Source organism: Falco cherrug, chromosome 9, assembly GCF_023634085.1.
Source record: "Falco cherrug isolate bFalChe1 chromosome 9, bFalChe1.pri, whole genome shotgun sequence".
In the NCBI taxonomy this organism is placed as follows: domain Eukaryota; kingdom Metazoa; phylum Chordata; class Aves; order Falconiformes; family Falconidae; genus Falco; species Falco cherrug.
Window position 1 is genome coordinate 44350879 of NC_073705.1, and position 16883 is coordinate 44367761.

The 16883-nt window shown below is 38.6% G+C and overlaps 1 protein-coding gene across 4 annotated transcripts in view; it reads left to right on the forward strand.

The window, feature by feature from the left end:
• The window catches only part of BMPR1A (bone morphogenetic protein receptor type 1A), an 87118-nt gene that overhangs the window by 44862 nt on the left and 25373 nt on the right, over positions 1 to 16883 (forward strand). For all 4 annotated transcript variants that reach the window (XM_055721485.1, XM_055721484.1, XM_055721486.1 and 1 more), the window contains one exon: positions 14290 to 14497. In XM_055721485.1, coding sequence (XP_055577460.1) covers positions 14431 to 14497 — 67 coding nt within the window. In that variant the 5' untranslated portion in view covers positions 14290 to 14430. The remainder of the gene's footprint in view (positions 1 to 14289; positions 14498 to 16883) is intronic.

A 16883-nucleotide genomic window follows, 5' to 3' on the forward strand; every position in this document is an offset into this window, starting at 1 on the left:
GTTAATTCCATAACAAACAGGCTGAGCCACTTCAGGCTCAAACCACAAGTGTGGGGAATGCAGGTCAGTGTGCTCAAAGCATTTTCCGGGAGTGGAGTAACCAGAAGTCCATGTTGTCTTTTGAATCAGTTGAACAAAACAGGAAGTGCCAGTGATTCCACTCCAGAGCTGCTCTGTTCTGTAGCGCGCTGTCACACGTTTTGCTGGTCCTTTGACCAGTATCCTCCTAACTGTGCTTTACTTACTTCCTTTTGGCCCGGCTTATCCCAGGTTATTCTTGTAGGGTGACCATGACAGCGTAAAACAAGAGCCTTCCCTGTGCTAGGCCAAGACTTACCAGATTCAGGCAGGTTGAGTTAAGCTGTCCAGGAATCCCTTAGTTTTACAGTTTTTCTGTTGGCTCTGGCTCAGAAGCTCGTGTTGAAAGTGTAGTGGGTGAGAGATCTCAAAGAAATCCAGATAAGTGGTTATGTAGTAAGAGGAGGCTGAATTTTGTGTTTTTTCCCACCCTCAGATATGTAGATTTTTATGGGGTAGGATGGAGAACTAATTCAAGAACTTAGCCAAGAAAAGTATACAGTGAATGCATTCACAGGACAGTATGAAGATGCTTGTATTGATAGGAATGTATTTTACAATGGGATTATTGTGACATGGATATGTAATTAGAAACATACCAGGTTTTCTTCTTTGCTTATTTGTTGACTTAATGTTTAGATTAAGAATGGTAAAATGTGGTTATCTACTGAATATTAATACAGGGGTTGTTTTTGTTTTCAAGTATTGCTTTTCTTTTGTTGGTTGATGGGTTTGGGGTTGGTTTTTTTTCCTTCCTTGAGGCAGAACCAAGCAGATAAATGTTGCTTTCTGCTGGTACTATTTTGAAGCAGTCTTAAGAAGTCAGTTATGGACTAGGTTCCTCTGAGCTAGGTTTAAATGTCAAGAACATCCTTCTTCAGAGGTTCCAAGGTTATGATAAGGTGAAATGTTTCTGAAGTATTACTGCTGATACGGAATTGCATGGAAATAAATCTAGGGGTCCAGTTAAAATGTATTTCAAAAAGCTAAAGAGCTGCTTGTTAACCTACCAAAATCTCAGATTGATTTAGATAAGGGTCCTTGTTTAACATCCTTAATGTTCGTAAAAGTGTGATAGAAACTTGCTAGTTTTCTTATTTCTAATCCTGATACTACATATCCTTTAAAAAACCTAAATGTACACCTGTAACCTACTCACTTTTTTTCCTCCAGTAAATTTGCTGTTTGGCGGTATTTCCAATCTTTGAATTAATAAGACTTTTTTTAAATAGGGTACATGGAGGGGATGAGGGGATGGTGTGTCTATCAGCCTTACAAAATTAGCATCAACAGTTCTGTTGCTCTTACTGTCTCCATGCCATCAGTAGATGGTACCTTTCTCCCTGCTCTGCCTGTTACTCAGCCAGAGCCTAAGCAGGAGCTAAATCCTTATGTGGACATACAGTCTCATGATAAAAAAGAATATTGTCACTATTCCTGTGACTGGGAAGAAAAATTTAAAAAGCTGAAAAGATCTTTTGGAAATCTTGAGCTAGTGAGAGTGGCTACTCCTGCTGTGGTTGCGTTTAATAAAAATTCAAAATACAGTATGACATGTGTTGCATACTTGAAAGCAAGTAAGTTTCATAATTACTTGGTCTTGTAAATGTTACTTTTAAACATGCGAGAATTTTACAGTTGGTACATTGATAAACTGAAATTAATTCCTTGGAAAATGGAATTGTTTGTCTCAGTGACCATTCCCTGCTCCCCAGAAAAAGCTAATTAGTTATGTAACTCATGTTGTAACTGAAGGAAGACGAAAAAAAATTACAGCTGAAAGTATTTTTTTAAAAAAAATACTCATGCATACTTAGGCAGAAGTGTTTAAACAGAAGTTTAAGCTGCTGTTACTACAAGGGGAGCAGTTAAAACTGAGCATGTAATAATGCATTTATAGTTTTGTGATCTGGGAGGAGTTTATTCTTTACAGTCTGCTGTAATACTTTCCTGTGCCAAAATACCGAGAATATCAAAACTGTGCTTCAGATAGAGCAGATAGACAGAAATGGCTTACTGTGTGTCTTTCACTGTCCTGGGGGATACGAGTAGCAAAATGCTTCTAAGGATTATGAAAGAAATTTTACCTTTTTCTTGTAAAACTGGAATTTGGATAAAGCATGTTCACGTACCTTGTGACAGCCAGTTGATAGCTTATAAAGTAAGTTTTTCAAAGCATTAGCAGTACTAATGTATCAGTTTCCAGATCTGTGAGGGCTTTTTTAACATAGGGCAGAGCTACACGGTGATAATTGATTATTGCAAACTATTGTAGAGACCAACACTTTAAATGGATTTAAAGAGGGTAGAAGAGTACGTTCATGGTGAGTAGATGCCTCTTCAGAGTCATGAATAAATTTTGCAGCAGAGGAAATAAATGTAGTGGGATACCCAGAGAAAGAGCATCCTAATCATTCTCTGAGTTTTGTACTCTTGCCCTCAACATTTCTTCCTGACTCTTTAAGGTCAAGGCACAGGAACGATGGACCGATCTACCTCTGCAGTAGAGCTGTATTTATACCACAGTATTTCATCTGCTGCTTTTGTTTCAGTACAGTTCTTAACTCAAATATGTGTAAAATCTCAAAGTAAAAAGGGGAATGGAAAAAATACCCAGGAAGTGATAAGAGGATTGGTCATTACAAGATACTGTACAGTGATTGATAGAGAAGGTTCAATAATGATGACTTTTTTTTGTCCCCTTTCCTTCTGCCAAAAGTAATTCTTTATTAGCTTCAACTCACAACAATTTCTTCCCATAGTGGAATCTGGTTTTCCTGTAACCCTCAATTTTTCCTTTACAGATTTAATTTGAATCAGCCTTCATTCTTTCCTATTGGAGGTGATTAGTGTAAGCTAAAGAATCGTGAATGAAAGGTTTTGATAGTGGAGATGTAGAAGGAATAAATGACTTTAAAATGCAGTATCAGCCTTGACAGAAGTAACATAAGGAAAGGCAGGATGAGATGTTTATAAGAATGTCATCTTGAATGATTGGGTAATAACTGAATTGCCAAAGTTAATCAAGAGGTGACTTAGGAGGCAGATGGATTCACTTTTAAGATTTTTAGCTCAAGGAACTGTTGAGACATCAGAGGAGATACTTTCAATTTCAAGTTTAAGGACGGTGGGGCAATGGGGGAAATTTTTGCAATAAAAAATAGTGTCCAAATAATTCCTATAGTACTGAGTATAGGTAGTTTGTCATACAAGGGTCAAAGAGGAAAAGTAGGAAAGCAAATGAAATTGATAGAAGGAATATATAGTATAATAACTGTACCTTCTTAGTTTCCTTAGGTCTTAGTCTAGTTGCTTTCTTACAATATGGAGAGAAAAGCAAAGATTTGAATGAAAAAAAAATTTAAGGTTTTTATTAGCTGAATGTAATCTAAACCCGAAACAAACAAAACCAAACTGCTACCTTACATCTTGATGTTTTGATCTTTTTTGCTCTGCTGCACAGAGGTTGTTGAAAACCTTTTCTTTCTTGGTGTATTTAAAGTGACCTTTTTGCACTAAGAAAAGAAGTGGTGTAATTACTTGTATATTAATGGAAGAGATACTACTAATAAAACTATTGAACTCTGAATATTTCAATCTCATTGAACTTTATCTAGTCATGCGTTTTGTGTATATGTTTCATTTTGCGTGAAAAAAAGTAACAGTATTGCTTTAGCACTTCTGTGCAGGGAAATAGGAGAGTATAACTGTTGAAGTGTAAACATTACCTTTGAACTCTGCCTTTGTCTACTTATTGAAAGATTACTGTGTTTGGGTTTAGAAATGTCTTTGAAGCTATATGGATGAAAGTACATTGTTTAAACAACAGTAGTTGTAGTTTGTGCGCATGTGCATGCCATGTTGTTTCTGTAGTTATTTAACCAAGCGGATCTGCAACGCACTTAGAGTTTAATTTCAGTTTGTATTAAAATATATTTTCATCTCAGCAAAACTTGCAGAATACTAACAGAGTAAGGTAGGCTTAGACACATTACATATAGACACTTGGAAATTTTTCCTGGTGCAATAATACTTTCGTACATACACAATTGAAAATTAAGTGTTGCAGATGAAAGTAGAAGCTCAATGCAGTGTAGAATTTATTTTAGATTATTAGTACTGTGGAAGCACATTCTTAGTATAGCTAATTTAATGTCTCCACTGTTTGTGAAGTAACTGTGTGTGAGCAAGTCATGCTTTAAACATAAGTGTTTATCACTCTATGATACTGAGAATAACAGAATACTTTGCAGGTTCTGCATAAGGTAATGTGTGTAATTACAAGATATTTGCTCTCTGGATGGATTCAGGGTTTTATTCCCACTACCCCCCTTCTTTTCTTCTTGGGCCTGTTGAAGCTTTCTTAACCTACTTGTATGTATCAGGGTCCTCCATGCAAGCTCTGGGAGTTACTAGTGAGACAGCTTGTGAGGTTAGTAACCCCAGCTGTCCACCTTGCTCTTTTGTTGGAGGTCAGCGCCTCTGTGGCAGTATCAAGCAAGTGGCAGCTCATCAGCCACAGCTGTTCCGAGCCTGGCATATTAATTTAAACTGCCATCGATTCTGGTTTAGGCCATGCTAGACTTGCCACCGACAATACTTGCTCGTTTCTCCTACTCTTTCTGTGGAGGTGGTACCCTCCTCATGTTTTGTGTCTGGAGCTTGTAATAACCCCAAATGTGAGTTTCTAGGGTGAGTGTTGAGACTCACAGATGACAGAAGAGCTGTTAGCTGACTATTCATATAATTCAAGAGTTCTAAAGAGGGTGAAAGGGCACATTTCAGCAATTTAAAGTTAGAAGGGCAATATAGCTAACGTGAAGAATAAACTTAACGGTTAAATGTAATTTGCAAAGTACATATTTAAAATTTTGTTTCCGAACACTTTAAAGAATAATTCCCTACCTGCCACATCTGTGTTTTAGAAGAGTATAAAGGAGCAGCATCTACTACTTCGTTTACTTGGCCTATCCAGCTATTAAAAGGCTGCTTTGGAAGAGCAATGGAGACTGCTCCTTTGAGAATATCTGTGTGTTATTTACAGTGATTTGTGAGAACAGCTAGGGAGTTTCTCCTATGGGCATGGTAAACAGGTGAGGAAAATGAGGATTAAGACTTACCTTGCCAAGCAGCATTTTGTATTACCACATTGTGATGATGTCGAACTTCTTGCCAGTCTTGTCTCTGCTGTTTGTATGTGTTGAGCAAATACTGTTAAAGAAAGATTTTCTCTTGCCCATTGCAATGAGGAGTGCTGAATTTGATGATTTACAAATTCTGTGGCTTGCTTATGAAGTCACATTTACAAGTGTGTTTTTTATCTTTTTCACAAAATAATGTATCGGTTAATTACGGCAGCAGTTATCTTATAGGTACCAGAACAAAAACCTATATCCACGTTGACAGTTTTAAGCATTTTGAGGGCAAGCAGTTTCCTCCATGTGAAATGTTTTATCTGTTGGCCTTTCCTAATACTGGATCACAGGTCACTTACTTTACAAAGGGGCACCATAGTGTCTTGGTCAGATACCAGAGGGAAAGGATTTGCAGTTGTCTCAGTAGGCAGCAGCGATTCTTGTGTTTAAGGCATGGCTGGTAGCAGTCTGGAGGGGGTTGGTTTGTGTTTTCGGCTGAGGGCCGTGTTGATAAGTAATGCTTTCTGTCCACAATAACTTGAAACTCCGTGTTCCAGGAGTAAATAAAAAAGAATGGAGGGAGTTTAAGGTCTCCCTTCTGATACTTTTTCCTAGAATGTTCTTACCCTCAGCTCTGTTTGGAAAGCGTATCCTTTAATAACTAAAATTATACCCACAACGTGAGCGTGAGGAGTCAGGGCTCTGTGAATAGCATTATCAAGTTGACTCTTTTGACCTTGGTAATTACTAATCTGTGCAATCGGGTATTTCTGAGCCTTGTCAGCCTTGCTTGTTAAAAATGTTATTTATTTGATTGGGTTTTACAAGCCTTGAGTAGGAAAAGAGGATTTAAAGAGAAAATCTGAAAAAAAGAAACCCAACCCCATGTTTATTCTTAAGGGGTAGAGGTCTTCTAGAGGGGAGCTGGCTTGCAGAGGGGGAAGACAGTATTCTTATGCTAATCCACGCTCTGGATAAGGAGCAAAGCAGCCGTGCAAACAATGGAAGTGGAGCCAGAAAGTCTGCTCTGCAGTCTAGCACGCCTTGAAAAGCATGTCAGGCAGGGCGCCTAGGGCTGCTCCGGGGAGGGGCCCGAGCAGAGGGGAGAGCTCCACTCCAACTTACTTTATGGAGCTGGCAGCTAGCCATAAGACTTGGAAAAATCTTACTACCTAGAAAACAAGAATCAAGGGTGGAAGTGAGGGGAAGAGATGTAGCTGCAGTCTATTTTTCACGTTAAAAAACCCAAGCCCCCAAAACCCTGCTGAATTGTCTCATTGCTGCTCTTCTCTTCTTTGTACCAAAATTGAAATTTCAAGCGACGTGTTTCTGAAATAGTTACTATTTTTTCGAAACGGTGGTCTGCGTGAGACGCAGATTTTAGCAACGTGCCCCTCCTCACAAATTAGCTTACACTACCCCCATGTGGGCAAAACGTTCAGATCGGAAAGCGTGTTGGAAGCTGGAGCTGCAGGCTGACCTAAGGATGGCGTTGGGGGGCTTCTGGTTTGCTGCTCCTTGCTCCTTCTCTTGTAGGAGAAACCGATGTCAGCGACTCTGGGGGGAAAGCATGGGTTTGTAGAGCATGCTTTGTTATTGATTAAATTCAGTAACCAAAAAAAGGCAGGCTGTTTCGCTTAGGCACCATGAAATGAAATGAAAAATACGCTCTTTAACCACTGAACAAACCCCCAGTTTCTGGGGAACTCCTAATGAGTCCCAGAATTTGCACAATCACCTTTGCTTTGGAGACAAAAAAGTTGTGAATTTGTTTTTCTAGATTGGACAAAGTTTATAGGTGTAACAGAAACAAGCTAAGACCGTGGGATCTAAGTATAATAAAAGTTTACCCTGTCAGTTTTTTGGTCTGGGGATTTTTTTGACATAGATTAATGAACAATTGTCCTTAAATTAGGGAAAAAGTACTGTAAGGTTGTGAAAACACTCATTAGTCTTCTTTATAGTGCTGAAAGGGATGCTGCACTTGAGAAACCCTTCCTGTGAAAGAATTTGTGCTTTTAAAGGCACTGGCCCTGATTTTAGGGTCCATTGTTCACTTTTTATAAAGTGAACAAATATATACTCAGGATTGAGGCTCAGCTTTTTCCCTTCCTTAGCCTAGTTAATTGTTTGTATAAAATAATTGCAATTCAGAACCAAAATATGTGATAGGCCTTGTAGTGGTATAGTATGGCATAATATTTTCAATAGTGACACGTGAAATTTGTAACAATCTTAATTACTTTTCTCTTGTTGCTTTTGTTTAGTGAACAGAAGGCATTTTTTAAGTAATTTTTTTTTTCCAAACAAAATTTAAAAGGCTTCAGTTACATTCCCAGTTTGGATTTCTTAGATTTAGAGATGGAATGTATTACATGTGGAGACTTTTCTCCCTGTTGACATTGATTGGTATGACAGTAAGGCACTAACAAAAATGATAAATAGATAATAAAAATATTTAAGAGTGATAGCTTCTGGGTACAATAGCAGCAGTTGATGTCATTTATGGTAGAAGCAGCATGGGTGTCTGCCAATTGTCTTAAGGGCAGAAGCTCTCAACTAGCTAATCGCCGAAGTCATGGAGTTGAAAGAGGAGAAATGGGTCAAGATGAATAAAATTGTGTAGTGAAATCCTATTTAAATATGCTCAAATAGGAGAATGTGCCATGTTTGTAACACACTAGGATGTGCCTGAATACCTGATGGTACTGGGAAAACAATGTTGCTGAATTTCATTACTGTTAATTTAATGGCACAAACTTTGTAGCAGTTAGTTAATTGGAATTCCAGAGTAACAGTAAGATGGGCATACAGGAGTCCAATGAGTGGCGTCCCCAATTACCTAATTGTGCTGGGCATGGTAAAAAGCAGCTAGGCTTTAATTTCTTCATGGTTAACAAGTTTGTTTATGAAACAGACAGATATGTCATAATTTAGTAGTTTGGCTTCTGAGTTCTGCCCTAATGTACACACATTCGATATTTGCAAGCAGTGTGAAATCTTCCTTTCATAAGATTTCTGTTAAGAGTATCCGAGGTGGATTTTGGTGAACTTTCCAGCTGCTCAAAAAAAAAAAGTCCTTTTCTAAGACCTTGAACTCTTGCTGCAGAAAGCAGTTGTTAGGGGCTTACATTTTCTGAATGAACAAACTCACCGTTGCAGTCCATGCATGTTAGACATGTGTCATAAATATCCCACAAATAAAACTCAGATACATTTGTGGGGTTTTTTGAGAAGTGTGTAATATACACATACAAGTGTGCTACATTTAACATTTCAGATTTTGTAGTGGTTACTAGAGGGAGCAAGAACACTGAAGTAACTTACACAGTCTTCTGCTTTATAAATTTATGCAGTCACCAATATTTTTAAATAATTCTAATTCAGTCCGCGATTTAGTGGAATTATTTTTGTGAGTTTACACAGATTAGTGCCTAAACAAATAGGGCCTTATTGGAAGTAGGTTTTGTTGATGACCATGCAGCCATGGCAGTCTTCTCCAGCAACTGTATGATTTCTTCATAGATTTTTGTAGTGGATTTACGTGTGTTTTTAATTTAATATAACTGACAGTACTTATGCATAGCTAGTTCGGCTGTTTCAGTAGGCATGCCTTGCAATAAAATAGTAGAAACACGTTTTAAAAGTACACTTGTACAAGTCTTTGACAGAATTACACAGTACAGAATCTGAAACCCGTTGCAACTTCCTTCTTGTTATGGCATTGGTTAAATTAGCTTATTCAAAGTCAAATACTCAGCAGTTAATTGTAGCTCTTTTTGTATTGTGAATAACGAAATTGAGTTGTAAGGGCTCCTGGATCACAGTCTCCTCCTGTCGTGTCACCTGCAGCTACATGAGATGGTGGCCTTTGTAAACTAAAGGCTAATTAAGTTTTTGGACACTATTTAGTTTGCAAATCTGCCTTAGAACCTTCTAACCAGTGGTTAGGAATTGTCTTCTAATTTCTGATCTAAATAAATTTTAATGGCTAATCCATATGTAGTTGTTGTTGAACCAGGAATTTTCTTCAGGTTGAATAGCTGTCTTTTTTCCCTAGTGTTTATTCCTGTGTTACACTTTCAAAGAGTAATCATTTTGCTGCCAACTTTCACACTATTAATATTTCATTTCTTTTTGTCTCCATTCATAGGGCTTTCCTGTTCTCCAGATAATATTATCAATCCTAGGCATATGTTGGATTTATCTATCATACTGTCTCTGTGCTGTCCGTGTTTTACCGTTTCTCCTGGGAAGGTTCCCTAGGAAATCCTAGAGTTGTGTTTGTCTGTTTGTCCCAGCAACATCACATGGATGTGTCTGATGTTCTGTAATTGTTAAGTCTACTTGACTCCTTGGACATAGCATCTCTTGTGCATGAATGCCTAGTCTATGTGAAGCAGAAATTCTTCAGGGTTACCAATATGCATAACTTTCCCAATTTCATGCCCTTGTATTTCATTCTGTTTCTGTAACTTCGGTTCTTCATGTGATCCAAATATTCCTGCATAAAACCAACACTCAGCTGAATTGACAATTCATGTATGTCAGCAAGGTCTATCAAAGTTTTACTTTCTGTGTTTAGCTCATTAATGAAAAGGGTAAGTATTCTTGAATCAGGCTGATTCAGGAATCAAGGTCCTTGAACATCATTTGAACTACACTGGTAATCTCTGTTCTTGAAATTACTTGTCATCTGCCCTGTAGTGAATTCTTTACTGTTCTTACAATCCCTCTTTTCTTCATCCAAATTCATAGTTTTCTTTGTGGTAGCATATCAGGCTTTTTAAAGTTTTAATACAAAAGTTGTTGCTGCATACTGGCTTTGACAGTTCGGGTTATTTCTGGCATTCTCTTCCACCTCAAAGTTCTGTTCAAAACTGTACATGTCATTGAAGTAATACCCTTATGGTTACCTAAGTTGCTTCTTATCCCCGTTACACATAGGAGACTAAATGTTTTTCAGTTTTGCTTTGGCAAATATATTTAGTTGGTATTGTATGTACTGCTGCAGATGTTTTGAAATGTCTGTTGACATGGATTTAATGTTCTAATTCTTGTGAAGTCTGAGACTGACGTTTCTTTTTTCATATGTTCCCCTTTTACAATACTGTCTTTGTTCTTATGTTCAGCACTATCATTCTTTATTGAAATTTGGGACAGTGCAGCTCATTTCGTTTGGGGATCATGCTGTTAAAAATATTACAGAGCCACATCTAAAGAACAGTTACCACTGAACTGGTTTTAGAATCGTTTTGGACCATATGACAAATCTTGCACACTTCAGCTTCGTATGTTTGGAGTCGTATGGAGTGTAGGGCTAGACTGCCGTGATAGTGCTGTGAATTCACAGATGAGTTCCAGTTCAGACACCATCCCACCCCAACCCCAGTTTTAATAACAAAAGCATTTTCTTCAATAAACTAATTTTAGGAAGGATAATAAATTACACTGTAGACTACAGTGGGTGTTACAGTTGATGAATAAATTACTTCTTAGCAGAATATAGTTGAATGCTTCTTCATGGCTACAGTAGGAAAAAAGAGAGCTCGAGGACTTTGAATTCAACTGATTGGCTTATGGGTTTGAATTTCTTCAGCATGCTCTGTTGGCAGAGTAGTGTTCCAGGTGTTAATTGGCACTTTAACATATTTGAAGTAGCCATTCAGTTGTGTCTTTTTACACTGTTAATATCAGACAAGTTTTGGAGAAGTTCCAGCTGTCGCTCACTTTAGATAGCGTGCCTTAGTGGGGGGCTACCAGTCTTCCTCTTTAATAGGAATCCAGAAATGGTTCAGAAAAGCTGTTACTGCAGCCTCTTCAGTTTTGTCAACTGTATTTTTTTTTTTGTTGTTGTGGTTAGTTTTGGTTTTAGTAAAAGATACTATCACAGGAAGGTCGTAACTGCATTGTTGGGGGGTGTGGCATTTGTTAGAAGGAGTAAAACAACTAGTCGGTTTTTGGAAACTTTTTCTTTAATGCTGTTAAACTGCATAGCTATATTGGAGTGCCACAGGTGATTTTAAGAACAAAATGTTCTCAAAATAGTTTTTGTTTCTGGGAAAGAGCAATATAGGCTGTTAGAGACCTGATTGTCTTTGTTTAGCTCAGAAACTTACATAAGAAAAAGGAAGAACAGCTCAAAGGATGACTAAAAACCACCTGAAATCTCTTCTGATAGTCATGGGAGGAAGGCTCTGCTGAATATTACTGCGGTGACTGAAAAAAAATATGCCTCAACCCGTCCACATTATGTTTTTGACAAAACTTTGTTGCTTCTGTAGTGTGGGCAGTAGAGTAGGACATGTGCCCACACTGCAGTTCATGTAGTCCACCTTGGGACTTGTAATTGTAAATTGCTAGTTTTCCATTGATGGCTTAAGCTCACCTGCCCAGCGGTGAAATGTTGCAGCAAGGCTCATCGGAGCTTGTCTGCCCAAGCTTTGCAGCCAGCTGCAGGGCTTTCCTGGCTAAGGGCGAACTTGACCCTGACAGTAGCAGCACAGAAAGGTAAGTAACAGTATTAAGGTGTTACGTGCATTTCAGCGGAAGAGAAGGGAATTGCAGCCCTTCTGGGTTTTACTTTCCATTTTAGAGGTACTTCTAAATGCTGAAAAGCATTTTAAAATCAGAATGATTTTTAAATGGGGAATTATAACAGAGCTTGTTCTCAGCATCATTTTATTACATGTAAATACATATAAAATGTATATAAAAACATTTTAATACATATACATCTGTAAGAAGTGAAATATTAACGAAAGGAAGATTCAGTCAAGTCAAAATACCGGTTCTAAGTGGAGAGCATTATATTCTTGAATAGGCCTGGACAACATTTTTGAATAATACCTTCAATTGTCTCACTGAACAAAAATCACCATGAAATTGCAAATGAGTTGCATTAAAATGTTCTTTTTTCCAGTTCTTGATTTCTTTCATAATGTACTGTGTGCTATGGTGGTAGACACACATTGCACATTAAGCGCCTGAGCCACTCTCTTACCTTACTGAACTGGGGAGCGAGATCACCAACTTTCTGAAAGTTTAAAACACTCCTCCCCTTGACATGCGGAAGAGTGAGAATACGTAGTCCTTACTGAAACTTGCACCAAGACAGACAGAAATGATTTTAAGATAGACTTTAAACAGATTATTAGTGGTTTTTTTCCCTCTTTCATGGACTGCAAAAACAATACTGTAAATAAAGCCTTTGGTTTTTTACTATATACAGGCTGTTGGCAGTTTTTGTCTTCCACGTGTTTTATGAAGTTCATTGCAGCTGAAACACAGAATAAAGTCATAGTACTTACAGACTGACGTTGCTGGCCCGATGTTTTTATAGCTAGAAGGACGTTCCCTGCCAGCTGTCAGAATCGGTCCTGTTTCTTATGATTAGGAAACACTAAAAGAGAGTGAATGTTGCTTTTACCTCTTGCCTTGCCAGGAAGTTTTATTTCAAGGTTACTAGTGCTTAGGACGTCTGCAAATGGTGTCGTTTGAGGCCGTCCCCCGGCAGGACTGGTGGCAAATGCCGGGGTGGCTGGGCGGCAGTGGTGGTGGGCAGGCGCCCGGCCGGAGCTCACCCCCAGCTTCCTCTGGCGCAGGGATGCTTTGTTGCTTCATTAGGGAGAAGTCAGAGACGTGTGAAAAGTAGGCCAGGGGTCAGGGCAGCCTGCCCTGGCCCCGCTGAAATTGAAAGTGACGGACACCTCCCAGCTCAGCCGCTAATTTGCCTCCATGTTAAATGCCTCCGAAGCACTAATTAAAATGAAAAGTTCTTGGGTCTCACCGACAGACAGATTGCGTTATTGATGGGGGAAGCGGCCACCAACAGTAATTGCAGCGCATCCCCGAGCGAACACCGGTTTTGGCATTCATGAGCAGCGCCAGGCTGACAGGGATCAGAGGGGTCAAGCCCACTGAAACAAGAGGCCGAGGGAAGGCAAAATCAGCCCTCTGTTTGTCTTTGTGCAACGTCGCTTTTGTTGCGATTAACCATTTAGGTGTTCGAGCTGCTTTTTAGTCCTTTGAGGCCAAATTATGCTTCCCTTGTGAATCGCTGTAGAAAGTTCGTTAAGCGGAACGTTACCACAAACTGTTGCAGTCTGAAAAAGTAACTTCTTATTCAGTTTGGCTGTCTTGGCTATGTGTTCATCCACCTGATGAGTAGAATTATATTTTATCTTTGGAGCAAATGGCATGTGCATATAGTAGCATCATTTTTCAGGAGGGATTATTTTGTACAAAACTTGGGTATACAGAAAGGTATAAGGATTTTGAATTGGAGTTAACAGATTAATAATAAATGCTCATTGGTATTGTGGACTGAGCTAACTTTCTTTTTTCCAGAAAACACTGTATGAAGTAGTAGTCTACAGTAAGAGGGACTGGGATATAGTCAATGCTAAGTAAGAAGTTTCTTAATTCAAATGTTCAATGAGGTTGTGGTGGTGTTTTTTTTAAAGATAGTACTATTCTAGAAGCCAAAAGTAAAGTTGTAAGTAAATTAGGTAACTAAACCAACTATTTTAATACAAATTTAGATTTCATCCAGCAGAGACTAGGTTTTTCTTGCAATAAAGCTTCTCTGCAAGCATTTTTTCAACTGGTGGCTCAACGTGGTGGTGTCCTTTCTCCCGCAAGATTATGGGAAGTCACCACTGGGTTTCATTTTTAAGAGAAATAATGAGTGTAAATTTAAATTTCTGTAAAAAAAAATAATTCATTTTCAATTACTGTTACATGTTAATCTGTTGAATGCTACCTGAAAGCTGTATGTGAGTATAAAATATATGGCTGTGACTAGTGAGTTAACATGTCTAACATTTTTGGTAGGCATGTAAAAACATTCCTGTGGGTTGTTACCAAAAATGCATATTTCAGAAGAATCCTGCTATTCAGTTGAGTAGTAAATATGGCTAATGTTTTGAGTTATTAATCTTAATAAGCATAGACATTTTTAATTAGTTTTTGCAGCCACATGGTTATGATCAATGTGACGAAAAATCTTGAGGGGTTTTTATTGTTTTAGAAATGCAAGGAGTTTCTTAACACTTTGTTTTACTGTATCTTTCAGGAAACGAAGTTGGAAAAGTTACAAAAGCATCTTCGCAGTCAGGCGCCAAATCTTGTATCAGGCTTCACCAAACAGACTAAGCTTAATCTTTGTCAAGCAGAAGGGCCAGTCGCCTTGCACAGGAAGGATTAAAAGTGAACAATGACTCGATTGAGAGTTTATGAGCGATTGCTTGGAGCCTATCTGCTCATCATTCTCCATGTTCAAGGTAAATATGTACTAGTGGAAATAAGTTTATATTTTTGATCTCTGAGTCATGTGTATTCCAGTGGTTGGGGTAGGGTTTTTTTGTTGGGGGTGTGTGTTCTTTTGCAGGCAGGTGGCTTATCTGCCTGACATGCATATAGACACTTCCCTAAAAAGGACATTATAATGGTCACGTGTTGTTGTAGCATAGATATAGATTAAGTCTATTTTAGCAAATGCTTAAATAGAAACAGTACCAGAAATGCATAGTACACTATGGAGCAAGTTATATGAAAGCAGAATTGAAGGTTTGACTTTCTGAATTTGTTCCCTGTATGTGTGCATCTTTGATCCCTTTAAACTTGACTCACTGAAGAAGTTGCAGAGTGTGGTTCTCCATGCCTTCTGATGTTCCCGACAGCCAAGAGATAGTGTGGTGTGACAAATCTAAATAAACTTGTTACAGCTACTCAGTGGGCCACAGTGAGGCTATGGGATGTTTGCGATAGTCTGGTTTTTAGTTGGCGAAGATACTCGCTTGTATGTCTGTTGCCTTTCCAACCATCGGTTATCAAAAGCTTCTGCAAGTCCGGTTATCGTTAGGACTTTTAACTCCTTGGTTAAATTGGGTTGAATTAAAAAGTATTGGGAACTGACCAATGTGAGTGTTTCCGGCTCTATCGGGAACGGAAGTCTTAAGTCTGAAGATTATAACTAGTTTGTGGGAAAATCCATTTTATTATTATTTTCTTAGTTCTTATTAGCAACTGTACTGTACCCGTTAGATCTGATTCTGTAATTGCTTGTAGTTCAGAGAAGCGTTAGAATAGCAGAATGGTATCTGAGCTGTTAGTGGTATTGCATTCTCATGTTTGGGACATGAACAGTAGCACTCTGCGTGCCCACCAAGTATGTACATCCATCGTTGGTCTCTGTGTTAGATTTCTCATTCTCCCAGCTGTGCACCTCTCATGTTTGAGTTGAGTACACAGAGCTTTCCGTATGTTTCAAGGGAAAAGCAAGGCTGATTTGGCAGTGCCAATTTCAATACTTCAATATAAAAGGTTTTATGTTCTCTTTCCATACTTATATCAATTATTGCTTAGTGCTTGATTTTATTTTGAGATGTTCTTTGAGCTATTTACTTTCAAGAATAACAATTCAGTGAACCTATTAAAATGGGGAGAGGAGGAAGCCTGGTAAGTACCTAAATAGCAGTCTTTCTGTTCTGTTTCTGGTGGGTACTAGTGGATTAAAGGATTTAGCAGAGCTGTCTCTGGTGGGGCTATGCTCGATACGTAGCTTGACAACTGATTTGTAACAGCAAACGTGAATCAGATGTATAATGGCCTGCCCCTTCCAAGCCACCTGATCCCACCTCATCCCCTGTGCTGGTATTTATCCTCCTGTAGTCAAGTGCCAAGGTGTACTTGGGAACTATTGGAGCTTCTAACCCTGGGAGGAGCACTCAGGCAGTGCACAAGACTGTACCCTTAAACATAACCCAAAACTTTATTAAGCAGTAAATATAAATGACACTGAAGATATTTCTCTGGAATTGACCAGGGATGAGCTGTCAGCTACACTAGTAGACCCAAATTAAATGAATAGCGAGCATGTCAGTGCAAGGAGGATCATCTTTAAGCTCTTTCAAGTACCATCCCACACACACATTCACAGCTAAGCTTTAATGGAACAGAAGTCTTCTCCCAGGATCTTTGCAGAATGGCACTTCGTTGAAGATACTTAAAACTGCCGTTCTTCCTTCTGAGTTTCCTGTGGGGTTCAGTCCAGGAGGCTACCATGAGCACACTGAAGGCTTCTGTATCATTGAGTGCAGCCTACAGAACTGTAAACACTTTTCTTCCAAAACTGGGCAAGTGTTCCTGTATAATTGCCAAGTTATTTGAGCGCTTTCATCTTTTTAGCCTGCAGGGGCTCAGAATAGTGTCTCCTAACTTTTAGGTATGTGCTTTAAGTGCTGATGTTTGGCTTCATTTACTCATGTGTGTGTGTGTATGCATGCACATGTATTTCAGAAGTGAGGAAGAGCATGAGTCTTAAGTTTGAAGCTTTGGCATTGCAGCAAGTATTTTGAGGTTGAAAGCAACAAAACAAATACAAATCCAGGATTCTTCCATCTTTGGTCTTTGTTACATTAGTTAAGCCGGGAGAGGGAAATTCACAAGACCAGTTCCTCTTTCCGTTGTGGACTTAAAATTTTTAATTGATGAGAAATAGCGCAGTCTGTTTAGACAGAAATAGCCTAGTTTGGATATAGCTGAAGCTTGTAGTACAGATTTACAAATATTTACAGGTAGCTGAAAGGTGATTAGATTCATAATGGGCACAAATCACAATAAATGAAATTTTGGTGAGAAGTTAGGAAAGAAATTTTCACTGTGAAT